General features: G+C 40.6%; 1 protein-coding gene across 1 annotated transcript in view; it reads right to left on the bottom strand.

The window, feature by feature from the left end:
• Nucleotides 1–13,451, bottom strand: part of ADAMTS3 (ADAM metallopeptidase with thrombospondin type 1 motif 3) — a 326,092-nt gene that overhangs the window by 39,270 nt on the left and 273,371 nt on the right. Inside the window, exons 8-14 of the mRNA XM_045284278.1 lie at nt 12,724–12,829; nt 12,189–12,332; nt 11,421–11,553; nt 6,932–7,045; nt 4,282–4,427; nt 2,729–2,904; nt 1,415–1,548 (exon numbers count right to left, since the gene is read on the bottom strand). Coding sequence (XP_045140213.1) covers nt 1,415–1,548; nt 2,729–2,904; nt 4,282–4,427; nt 6,932–7,045; nt 11,421–11,553; nt 12,189–12,332; nt 12,724–12,829 — 953 coding nt within the window. The remainder of the gene's footprint in view (nt 1–1,414; nt 1,549–2,728; nt 2,905–4,281; nt 4,428–6,931; nt 7,046–11,420; nt 11,554–12,188; nt 12,333–12,723; nt 12,830–13,451) is intronic.

The raw sequence follows: 13,451 nt of genomic DNA, 5'->3' as shown, positions 1-13,451 counted from the left end.
TAATGAGGGCAACAAATGTATAGGTGTGCTTTACACAATTGATCTATGTATTTTGATGAATTGTATGAGCCCCAATAAATTGATTTAAAAAAAAAAAAAACATTATTGAAACCAGTGGAAGGTTCATGTTACATGAAAGAACAGGTGGCATATCTGGATAGCACAGGCTGTGAAAATCCTTGAATGCCAGAAGAGTTTACATTTTCTCAATAATTTAATAGGTAACTAACTGAAGGTGTTTCAAATTAAGGAACTTGCTGTATATCAGTATAGAATAATGACATGCATTGCACTTTAATTTCAGGATGGAATTTGCAGGAGAAATAGTACAATGCGTATACTGGATAGTGTGGTAGGTAAAAAGTGGACAAGAGATAGATTCTACTCCTGAGGAAATTTCAGCCCAATTGTGAGGTGTCCATGTTTGAGATTCAATAACAACAATTCTTATACTGAAATGTCAAACATTTGAGGATCAGTGTACTCAATGAATAAGATTACTTTCATATTAAAATTTAACTAGTAACATGAACCTGAAAATAAACTATATTTTAATTTAAAAGGGGTAAAAGCTATTGTTTTTGCATCTTTATTACTTTTCTTCTCAAGTGGAATTTAAGGTATAACTTATAATTAATTAGAAGGTGAGAGAGAAAGAAAAGTGAATCTCTCTTAAAGTTTGTATTACAGTAGCAAATGAAACTCACTGCCATTGAGTAGACAGACTGACAGCAACCCTTATAGGACAAGACCAGTGCCATCCCTCAGAGTCTGAGACTAGAAACTCCTAAGGGAGTACAGAGCAGCATCTTTCTTGAGGGCTAATGGGTTTCAACCAACCACCTATGATTAGCAACCCAAACGTCTACCTCCCAGGCCTCCATTTCATAGCAAAGACAACAAAACTCACTGCCATTGAGTCAGTGTGGACTCATAGCGACCCTGTAGACAGGAGAGAATGGCTTCTGTAAGTTCCCAAGATTAACTCTTTACAGGAGTGGAAAGCCCTGTCTTTTTCCTGTAGAGCACTGGTGATTTCGAACTGCTGACCTTGCAGTTAGTTAGCAGCCCAACATATAACCGCTAGGCAACCAGGGCTCCTTTAAATAGCTAACAGATACTAGTAAAATACTCAAAGCAATTGCATGGTCTCTAAACTACTGCAGTCCCAATCTGGAGGTACCAGAACCAGATAGACATTGAAAACAATTCCAATCTTGATTTTTCCAGTGACCAAAGTTCGATTTCAGTAAAGTTCAATTTATTTTAGTGACTGATTACTCCACAGACTCTCATTATAATATAACTTCACATCTCGGAAACAGTTAAATAATTTTGTTCAGAGATAATGACCAATATTAAATATTGAGTGGCACACCACCATAGGAAGCCTGTGAAGTATATTCAAACTCACCACACATTCTCCTCGCACACATATGCTATATGGATCTTTGTAAGAACAGCGTGTCCCATCATGCACCAGCTGTTTCATATAAGCAACCTCTCCAGTCTCTTTGGATTGGCAGTAAAGGTGGCATCTTTTCTTGGCTGCATAGTACGAAGGATAAAATGATTTACATAAAATGGTATGTTTGGACAGCATAGTCTATTCTATTTTTAAAGTATAAAATTTCCATGTGGTTTCTTGCAAACGCAAGGGATACTATACAAATACATAAAATAAGGAATTGGAGACAAGTATGCATATTTGGCATATTTACCTTAGCCAGGGTGACCATGTAATTTGTCATCCAAAGTGGTATGCTTCTGAGAGTGAATGGGGCTCTATTAATAATTTAATTCAGGGCCAACGGGAATAAACTGGGACTGTCCCGGGCAAACTGAGTTATAAGCTCATGCTAGACTTAACAGCAGCTCCTTAATAAACTTTAATTCAAAACCTAATTGGTTTTAATGGCTATTAAGAGGGTTGAAAGAGGTTCTCTTTTATTTGACTCAATCATATAAAGGCCAATTTTGCTTCTTGTAGGGCCTCCTTAACAAAATTTAATATAAATTATGCAACTAAATTAATCAAAATAGATAAACAGTACATACATTTTTAATAAGCTACACCTTGGAATTTTAACAGCTTTTCTTTAAAACCACTTTTAAATGGAAACCAGTAATTGACTGCCTGATGATACGTAACTATTTTATTATTTGAATAAGAAATACAGTAGACATTTCAATTTGAGCATACTTAATTTTAAAAATCCATGGGTGAAAAGTTAAACCTGAAAAAAGAGTCCTAGTCATATATATTGATAAATCATATACAAGACAAAGTAAAAGGCCAGGAAGTACTTTTTATTATTTAACAATGACCTTTTATTGGTCTTGATTCAATTGTCAAAGAGCTGAGTTTCTCTCATTACTCAGAAAGGCATGATCGGCATACTCCAGAAGCACTTTCGAGGAGAGGGATTTCAGTCCAATCAGGAAGTTATTTCTTTGCCTAGATTGCACTCCCATTGTTTCGCTTTGCACTGGTCTTTTCACTGGTAATGATGGTAATGCTGTCTGTCAGGAAATACTCCACAATCCTTACATCTCAAGAGAAAGGAGAACTTCAGCCATATTCTTGGAAACTAAGAAGGATTTATTCCTGTAAGCACTGAGTTTTCTAAATTTTCAAAAGGAATCAAGAGCCCGGGGACTGGAGTTGACAAAGCCGGAGCTGTAAGTAACCAACCACTTAGGAGAAATAAAGCAGGCATCTACTCACAGTCAGGGTGTTCGTGTGGCAACCAGTGGTGTTTGGTATTCTGGTACTCAAAGTGGGAGTTACGCTGCTGGCACTGCTGTGCTCGAAAGTCCTCAAAGTGTTTTTGGCATTCTTCTGTATTACAAAGCTGGTACTCAAAATTAACACCGGGACAATCCAGACCGCCATTGATGGGCCTAAAGAAAAGACAACATTTTAAAAGGCCTTTTGGCTTGGGTCCAGCCTTTGAAGCTCCCAGACACAGTGCTGGAGGGCAGGAAGCCAGAACTTCTGAGCTGCCAGCACAAAGTGAATGAACTCCCGCTTCCTCATTTTGGTCCCTTTCCAAAACACCCTCCGAGCTCTACCAGGGAGGGGAAGAAAGGGCAACCCACACTTGGGCTCAAGAAAGTAGTACCATATATTTTGACTAAGGAAATTTATTTTCCAACATGTCCAAAACGTATAACTACAACTCAAAGAAATGTTTACCACAGTTCCTAGGCCTCAGTTTCCACATGAAAAATACAAATAATAATACTACTGCATTCTGTTGAGGAGAGTTAGGAGAATTAGCTAAGTTAAACCATCTAAAGCACGCAGAGCAGAGCCTGCTCACAGTAAACCTTAGTTGCTCTTACTATTATTGTTGGTATTGGTTTTATTACTAACATGAAAGCTACTGTCATCTTTCTGAGATGATGAGTTTGCAATGCTGATCGTCTTTATTAAAACACATTGTCAGAGAAATGCAGCCACCAGACACAAAAAGGGATGCTTACACATGAAACTAAACAATGAGGAAGGTCATGAAAGTCCAATATTTCAGTTAATTTTTTTTCTTCCCAAAATCAAGTTTGCTGAGCCCTCGGTGGGGATTTAAGCCTGAGTGAACGAATGAATGAACTGTTGCCCTAAAATTTCCTCACGCTTCTTTTTGCTACCTCACTCTGAGGTCAACCCATTCTGAGCCCTGGTAGGGCTGGTCCAGCTCCTTCTCGGATAGGCCTTCACATGGTTCGAGCCCCAAGAGAACAGGGAGCTACTTTCTCTGCTCAGTTTCTTAAAACTGCTGCACAGCTACTTCTTCAACCAATGAAATCTTCACTTGGAAAAAAAAAACCCAAAACAAAAAGAAATCTTCACTTGGGCCTCTAATCTTCATCAGCGGTTCCTCTTCCCAAGATTGCTAAGTGGAGGTTTATCTGAAATGGAGTCAACCCCAATGCAAGGTGACCTCATGTATTCCAGAGTACAATCGTTCTCCATTGGGTGTATCATGGCTAATTTGGGGAAGAATGACCAGAACATTCTTCCGAGATGGCGCTGGGTGGCAATGAACCTCCAATCTTCTGGTGAGTGGCCAAGCACGTTAATTAATCATTTACACTCTGAGGACTGTGCTTATTTGAGATAGACAGTGGATTATAACACTGTGAACAAGCAGTTTCTTCATCTTGTATTATTACGTGTATTTCATAAAATGGAATCGTAAGAACAACGTAATGAAATATGTTCTGCTAGTTCCCCAAATAATTAGCAGTACAGTGGGAGGGGAGGGATGCAATACTCACATGGGATTATTGCACTGGCGTGTCCTGAAACGAGCACCGGTTCCACATGTTCGAGAACAAGAGCCAAATTTTGTCCAGGATCCCCAATTGCCATCTTGTTTCTGTTGGTTAGCATTCTTCCACATGCAATGACCCTTATAGCACCACTGGAGAAGACAGCGAAGACAACGATGAACGACTCTGCCTACGCCAACGGAAGTGGTTTGAAAAGCCACCTGTTGGAAGGCTTCGTTTCTTTTTGGTTTCGAAAGGAAAATGCATTTAAAAGTATTCAAAAGCATTTACACTAGTACAGCATAAGGGACATCATTTAAAGTTGCATTTCATAAGCACAGACTTTTAAATAAAAAAGTTCCTCCCCATGAGTTTGGAAAGGATACATTCACCAGTGAGTATCAAATACCATAAACAATAAGACTTATCATAGCACTAAACTTGTGTGAGGTACTATTTACCATTCTTCTTTCATTATCAATAATATCAGGATTCTTAAAGGTAATATGCTCCTTTTAAAAAGAATGACATGAAAATATGTGCCTTGATTGGGGGGGGGGGGTGTTAGCAATTTAACATATACAGAATATGTCCTTAATTATGTATATGTACAGGGAATTTTATATACTTTTGAAAGATCACCTTCACAGATAGCATTCTTACCTTTGAGATGCGGCAAACTGGGGCTCAGGAAATGAGGCCAGTAAAGAATTAAACTAGGGACTCCTTGAGTCCTAATCAGAACAAAGCAATCTATCTGAAAAGGACAATCAGAAGCAAAATGGTAAGCTTTCATCTCAAAGACTGGGGACATGTTATCAGAAGGGACCAGTCTCTGGAGAGAGAAATCATGTTTGGTAAAGAAAAGGGTCTTAAAAAAAGAGGCACGCCCGCAGCAAGTGGAACTGACACAGTGGTTGCAATGTGGGTTCAAACATAAAAATAATTGTGAGGATGGTACAAGACTGGGCAGCGGTTTCTTCTGTTGTACACAGATAGGTCACCAAGAGGTGGAACCAACTAGTAGGTACCTGACAACAATAGCAATAGAACCCCAATAGTACAGAGGTCCCTAACATACAGTGTCTAGCCCAAAGTGGGTACTCCAGAAACAGTAGTTTCTTTCCTTTCCAATATTTTGATTTGCTTTCTTCAAACTACATAGAACTGTGTGTTTCCTAAAATTCAACTCTAGTACACTTAAACATGACACAAGTATATTTAGGGGAATTGGATGTTGAGAGCTGACTTACAGGCCACTTTTCATAAAGCAGAAATGAGTCAATTAACTGAGTCAAAAGATATTTTAGGCAGTGTATTTAACAGAGTGTCTATCATTGTATAAACACTAATAATTGCAAGCTTTTACTATTATAATGCATAAATTCTTACAGCAAACACCGCTTATTCACATTTGAAATAGAGCTTTAAAGGATTTACATAACACTAAAAGGCTATATACATTTTCTTTGCCAACTGCAGTCCTGTCTACAATTCCCAATTTCAAAACTAGAAGGGCTCTTCAAATTGAGTTCTTAACATGCCTTTGTTCTGAGTTTGGGTATCTTTCCCCTTGTGAGGAGTGGAGCTTGGTGCTCAGCCAGTTTCTGGGCATTCAGTCCTGACCACACCACTTGAGATTTAAACCCTCTGGGCATCTTTCCCCAAGGAGCTGGGCCAAATGTAAATTCACATGATTTTTGCAAGGAAATGCAAGTAAATCAAGTCCTACTAGCAGGGGGTTGGATATTCTATTCAGCAGTGACTTCCTATTCATCTGCAGGGGAGTGAACGGTGGCCCCAAAGACAGAAATAAGGACTTAGTAGCTTCATAGAATATTAGGGGGGATAAAAGGTAGGGTGTGTGTGTGTGTGTGTGTGAGGCGGGGGTGGGGGGTGGTGGGGGGTGGTGGTGGTGGTGCGGTTTGTCTTTGCAGATTGGAGTAAATGAAAGGTTTTGATAAATGGAGATTATCCAGGTGGCCTCAGATGCCATTGCAAAGTTTTAAAAGTCCCAATAAATGATAAGCAAAGGGAGATGTGACCTACGGGAAAGAAGAGGAGGTAACGTGAACACAGAAGCACAGACGGGAGTGTTGCTGCCAACAGCCGGAGAACGGTGGCAGCCGCCACACATTACAGGAGGCAAGAGTCGCTCTTGGCTTCTCTGGAGGCAGCGTGGCTCCACTGATACCAAGATTTCAGCTCAGGGAAACAAATGAATTTCTAGCTTCCAGAAATTTGGGAGAATAAATTTCTGTTGTTTCAAGCCATCAAATTGGTGGGAATTTGTTACAGCAGCCACAAGGGCCTGGGAATTCAGAGCACAGTGTGCAAGGGACACAGTTGTTCCCAGAGTCCTGGCCTGGGGGCTTTCTTCCGATCCCCCTCCTTTATACATAGCACTAATTTGGGGTAATGGCCTGACTTTCAGAAACTCAATGCATCAATAAGTAAGTAGGGAGTGTATTCATATGTTAAGGTAATATGTTGTATTAGCTCGTACATGAAAATATGAATAACATTTTATCAGTGTATTGCCATAATGGACCCTCGTGTATAATGGCAGTACAGCTATATACACACATATTTTCACAGCCTCTCTTGGATGACCACTATGCAACATTCCTGTCTATGCGTAGGCACATATACTCACTTTTCCAGCAGCACATTCAGTCCCATCCAGTGGAGGTCCCTTTTTAGTCTTACAGAAGTAGGGATTATCAGGATGACTACACCACAGCTGTTTACATGGGTCAAAGGTTCGGAACTGGAAGAGAGAATCAAACTCTCATTGAAATACAGTATCTTCGTGTCCTTCCTCTTGTACATGCTCATTTCATGTTCATGATAAAAGGCTGTGGCCTGCCATGAGAAAGCACTGCATCAGAATTTCAAGTAGAGCATCCTTTCAGTCTGCGTTCGTAAATTAAGGATAAACAATGGCTTTTCCAGGGAGGTGAATCAAAATGTATTGGTACTGGGGTTCCAGTTCGTTCTTGCAGATGTTTATTCCAAAGGAGATATGTTTAAACATGTCTCTGTGATCACTGGATAGTTGCAGACAAGTTCTTTCAGTACTAACTTGTTTAAATCTTGTAACTTGTTGAAATCTTGTTAGGTTGTCTTCAGGATAAACTCCAATCAAAAAGCATGGCTTCTGAAGAGATTTACAGGGCTGCATTCAAGCACTGAAGTTTATGGAGACTATAAATAAAGGTGATCTTGATAGATTTTCTCAAAGGACGCTGGATGAGATTGGAGGATTCAATATAAAGAAGTTTTAAGGAAATTGGATTGGTGAGAAAAAAGGTCAAGAAAGTTACGTGGAGAATTTTTCCCCCAATCAGGACAATGTGCTCTCTCATTCTTAGAGGATGGCAAGGGCTGTCCTAGATGAATCTGATTGGGAAGCGTTACCCTTTCACCTTATCCTATAACTCAGATGTGGCACCTTCAGGCTGCCTTCGGTTCCCAACATTAAAAACAAAGCAACACAACAACAATAACAAAACATGTTTAAGGAACACAATCTGAACCCCTTGAGGATGCCAAAGTGGATATTTTAATGTGGTATACATTGAGAAATTCCTTGGGGAAAGGGTAGAGATACAGAGATACAGAAACACTGCCTCGAGAAGTATGTGAGCCAAGCTGAAGGTTATGTCAACAACTAAGAACACCATCTTTTTAAAGATTTCTGTAATTTTGACACAATGCTTTCCGATTTACGCTTGTATTTTCATGCTTTTTAAATAGGCAATCTTGGAATTTCACAAAAAGTTAGCAATTCTATGAATAGCTTAAACGTGGTATTTGTCATTGTTGTCTAGCTTTCATGCCATCGCAGTGGCTTCTTTGTAGGTATGAACTAGATGCCCTTGACAGCTGTTATCAAGGTCATTCTGGTTCACGACAATCTCAGGTGGTTCACAGACGACTGCTCCATAAGAAGTGGATCCTAAGGCCTATTTTCCTAGGCAGCTCCTTGGCAGGTGAGTTTGAACTACCTCACCTTTTAGCTAGTAGTCTTGGGTTTAACTATTTGCACCACTCGGGAGCTCCTTATGAGTGACATGCAACCCAAAAGCCCTAATCCAGTGTCATGGAGTTGACTTATAGCAACCTACCGAAGAGAGTACAATTGGCCCCTAAGAACATGCCAAAACGCCATCACATCTTTCTCCTATGATTCTGACCCATAGTGACCCTGTCAGACAGGGTAGAATTGCCTCTGTAGGTTTCTAAAGCTGTAAATCTTTAAAGGAGTAGGAAGACTCATCTTTCTCCTGAGGACTAGTGGTTTCAAACTGCAGTCCAATCCATAGGCAGTCCAATGCATAAGCCACTATGCAAGCAGAGATGCAATCTTCAAGAAAGGAGACCGAAGGACCGCTTCCCCCTCTCGTGGAGTACTATCTCTCATTTCACCCCAGGTAAGGCCCATCAACAGTCTAGTTCATTGCTTTATCTTTGCTCCCTTCACCCTACTGGAGGGTTCATCGGTGATGAAAACCCCTGAATATAAAGTTGATGAACTTAAATGTAAGCACCCGGCTAATTGGCAATTAACATTTGTTATTAAAAAAGAAGGCAGAAAGCTGACCACCACATCTTTCTCCTATGAAGTGGCTGGAGAGTTCCAATCACCACCCTTTGGTTAGCAGTGGAGCACTTCCCCACTGGCCTACAGGAGCACCCAAGAACCAGACAGTTATAATTATGAAAAAAATCCATAATAATCAGTTTACTAAAAGAAAAATAAACAAACTTTCTATATAACATAACTACTTAAAGTACAGTAAGCTTTCTCAATACCTTTACATAGATTATAGACTGTCCATATATTGATGCTCACAATGATATACAAGGGAACTTCAAAAAGTTTGTGAAGAAATGTCATTGCCTTTTCACTTTGCTTTCCACAAATGATTTGAAACCCTCTCCTGTGGCTGAAGATATAGGTGAGTAGTGGACACTTTTGGCTACAAGTAGGATAGTATTCTTGATTTTCTCACTCTAAGAATATATAACAAAAATTCTTACTGTGCTATGGAACAGTCAAATTTAATTAAAGCACACATAAATATTTGTATGTGTTTTTCCTCCACTTGTTCCAGTCTTTCTATATAAATATAAGCATTTTAACATTCTTTAGAGTCTTTAAAGTATTAAATATTACTTTAATTATTCATTGCCTGCAATGGTTATGCACTGGGTTGCTAACTGCAAGTCCCCACTTTGAAACCACCATCGGCTTTGAGGGAAAAAAAGATGGGGTGAGTTAGTTAATTGTGCCAGCCTGGCCGGTAATCACATGTGGGGCTAATTGAAAGGTGGAGGGATAAATGGGTGGTGAGCCTCGCCTTTCTAGTTCTCGGGTCTCTTGTTTTGTGATGTTTGTACCAGGCGCAGCTGCCTTAGCAGTTCCCTGCTTCAGCTTGCAAGATTGACTTCCTACAAGACAGCCCAAAGGAGAAGCTACATGGACCTATTCCGAAGCAGCCCTGGGTACTGGAGCAGCCGTGTGGAGACCCCTGTTAGTGCTGAGATGCTTGTTCGTTCACTGACTCAGCTTTCCTCCTGCAGTCGGCATCATTGCCTCTGTTTTGTGAGGTGGAGGACTTTGTGGACTGGTGTTGGGTTAATGGGTTAATGTTGGACTTGTGGGCTTGGGCAGCATTGGGTTGGGATGTTTTCATGATGCACATTTTCTTTACATAAAACTCTCTCTTATACATGAGTCGCCGTGGATTTGTTTCTCCAAAGTACGTAGACTAATACATGGGGCTTTCTACGCCCTTAAAGAATCACAGTCTCAGAAACTCACAGGGTAGTTCTATCTTGTCCTTTAAGGTCGCTATGAGTCGGCATCAACTTAACGGCAGGGAGATATGGTAATTCACCAAATAATCATAGTTTTTTATTACTGCTACCAGTTTTGGACTTTTGGGGGATCATAATCTCTGTTACTTACTGCAAAAATTGTACTATTCCACAGCTTTGAATCACCCCTTCATAATTTTCAGTGTTAAAACTTTAATTGATGTACTCAGGAGCTGACAGTATTTACCTTATAGATAAAAATAGTTGTCAATGTCATCATTTGGAAGATTCCACAGGCACAGGTCATGCCTCTCAGTACCGTGAAATAACTGTTATTGTTCTAATAAACAAATGTTCTTTAAATATGCAAAACTCTTTCCTTTCTTATTTTATGAACTACTAAATATCAGCACAGACATTTAATCAAATATACTCTAACCTAAATAGGCACATGGAAGAATAGCTTTAACAGACTCCACCTGTGCCTCTATTGTGCTAAACACTTTAGCGGCATTAAATCCTCATTTTCCCATATTATGCTCACGAGCAAACTGAGCAACAGAGACGGTAAACATGGCGCTCAAGACCTTATACTTATCTAATCATTGGACAGACCTAGGACCTGACCCACATGATCTGCAAAGGGCAGCCTGCATTCTAGTCCTTTGCTTTATGAGATGACTTGCACATGATTCTCATGCACAATCATTTCCTTGGTCACAGATACATGTATACAGAATCCTGGACAATATGATTAGGAAAAGCAAGCTATCTAAGGCAGTGGTTCTCAACCTGTGGGTCACGACCCCTTTGGGGGCCGAACAACCCTTTCACAGGGTCATCCAATTCATAAACAGTAGCAAAATTAGTTATGAAGTAGCAACGAAATAATTTTATGGTTGGGGTCACCACCACATGAGGAACTGTATTTAAGGGTCGCGGCATTAGGAAGGTTGAGAACCACTGACAGAAGACTAAGATTCGTGTCTGAAAACAAAATGAGAAAAAAAGCCAATGGGAGGAGCAAGACAACCAACATTTCAAAGTCCTGCTCCTCTATTTACCAAATTCATGTAACCAAACCTCTGTAAAGCCTGGCTTTTTGAACTGTAAAAAACAAAACAAAAAACACACCTCCATCCTTTTTTCTGCTATAAGTATTAAATTATAACTTTCAGTCACTAAATTTTGCATGTAGCAACGCTCAAATACAACAGACAGTATTGGTTTTGAGCTAATCAATGCATACTGCTGACCAGACAGGAGCTAAGCAAATAAGTTACAAGTCATAAAATCTAGATGGACTGTAATTGACGTACCGCAGTGCACATTTTATAGCCAACACCAAAATCAAAGCGACATTGCTCGTCCATAGAATAATTAATTCCAGGAAGTTCTGGGAGTTTGGGCCAGTCATGTTCAAAAGGGTCATCCAGGAGACAATCGTAGGAACTGAAAAGGAATATACACATGCAGTTAATGGATTGTTGTTTCCAATCATGTCCTAAAATGAGCTGACAGACCCTGCGACTTCATCAGACCAGAAGAGGCAGGTCTAAAACGTACACAGTTTGAGGGCTGGGGTTTCAGTTCCATTTAGAAGAGACTACGTGCTGATTCCCCTGCTGATTGGGTGAAAGTGCACCCAATATGACTTAGGATGCTAGTGCACATTATTCCGGATTGCTAGCTGCACCCCCAAATCTTATAGCAGCACAGACCCTGATACCCACTTTGGATATAATAAACGGGAACCACCTGACAATTATCCTCCCTGTATATTCAACCCAACTTTGACCATTAATCAAAGACATTGATTAGAGAGAAAGAACTGAGTAGAGAGAAAGCTCAGTTAAAAACATTTAAACTTGGGGCTTATATTTTACAATATCTTGATTGTATTATGGAATTCTTCTACCAGCTACTCTGAGTATGAACATGTTTATTATGAACATGTTTATTATGAACAACCGTTTGCATTCACTGGGAGTTTTGTTAGGACCATGGGGTTTAAGTTAGTAGTCAGTGTCCTGCTTGTGCTCATATTATAGCAGAAATGCTCCTGTGACATGCAGCAAGGGACGTACTGGATGTATCTTTTCAGTTCTTGACCACTGCATCGGGACCAGTGATACCGATGAAACGCGGCTTGCACTAAGGGAGCCATGACACTTCCCATGGCAGTCTCATCACCACACCTGTTGCCTTGTCCATCATGCTCCATGCCCAACCTGGAACACAAAGGGAGACCCCGCTGGTAAGACTCACAGGGACTATGGCTTAAGCTTCATTTCCACTTTGAAGATTAATGCTGGGACTGGTGGCTATTTTGAAGTCAAAGGGACTTCCTACTAGAAGTCAGAGAAACTGGACCAGAAACCAATCAATGAGGGAAAAAAACTCTTTTATTTGTTCCCCTATAGCTATCAAAAAGCATAACATGAACCTCCAGGCAATAGGTTACTCATTTAGTTTCAGTACATGGCTTCCTCGCTGTTTCAACTCCGTGCATTTGGCAGGGGGTGGAACTGCGTGCTGGCATGCACTCGCCCCCGGTGCGGACGAACAGGGAGGAAACAGAGGAGGCCTTTGATGGCCCTGCTGCTGTCAGCAGTGACTTACACATGGCCGGTCTCATGGGCGACCACAAACGCAGAGGAAAAGCCGTCCTCATGATTCAGGGTGCAACTTCTCACTGGATGGCACATGCCCGTGACTGGCGCATAACCTGCAGAGAATGACGATTACTTTCATTTTCTGAGAACACCCATTAAGAATTACTACTGGACCTTTGCCTAGTTGGCTGGGGGGCACTTTTCAGGAAACAGGGGCAGTATGATTTGCCTGCAAGCATTTTGTCACATTCTCTTGGGAAAGCCATAGGTAATAGTCTCCAAAAGGGATTCATGTGGGTCTCTCTCTCCCCTTTTCCTGAGGGAAGGAAGTGCCCAGGGGTTACCATTCATTCTGCTTTGCCTACCAACTAAGTCTTGTTTTAGGGACTGGGCCTTCCAGTTACCATTCTGCTAGAGAGAGCCTGGGATTCCATCTACAATGAAAAGAAAACAGTCCGTCTGCATTTTCTCCCAAAGTCCACGTCAGAATGTAATTCATAAATTATCAAGGATTCATAAGGGAGAGGGGAGCGGGGAGGGGGCGGAAATGAGGAGCTGATACCAAGAGCTCAAGTAGAAAGAAAATGTTTTGAAGGCGATGATGGCAACCAATGTACACATGTGCCTGACACAATGGATGGATGGATGGATTGTGATAAGAGCTGTACGAGCCCCCAGTAAAATGACTTAAAAAAATGTATCAGCTAGCTATAATCTGACTTTGGAAGAAAGTTC

The sequence above is a fragment of the Echinops telfairi genome, unplaced genomic scaffold, assembly GCF_000313985.2.
Source record: "Echinops telfairi isolate 266 unplaced genomic scaffold, ASM31398v2 ScPeMD7_7468;HRSCAF=8506_0, whole genome shotgun sequence".
NCBI classification, from domain to species: Eukaryota; Metazoa; Chordata; class Mammalia; order Afrosoricida; family Tenrecidae; genus Echinops; species Echinops telfairi.
The sequence above is the reverse complement of the archived record's forward strand: the minus strand, read 5'-3'. Positions and strand labels throughout refer to the sequence as shown.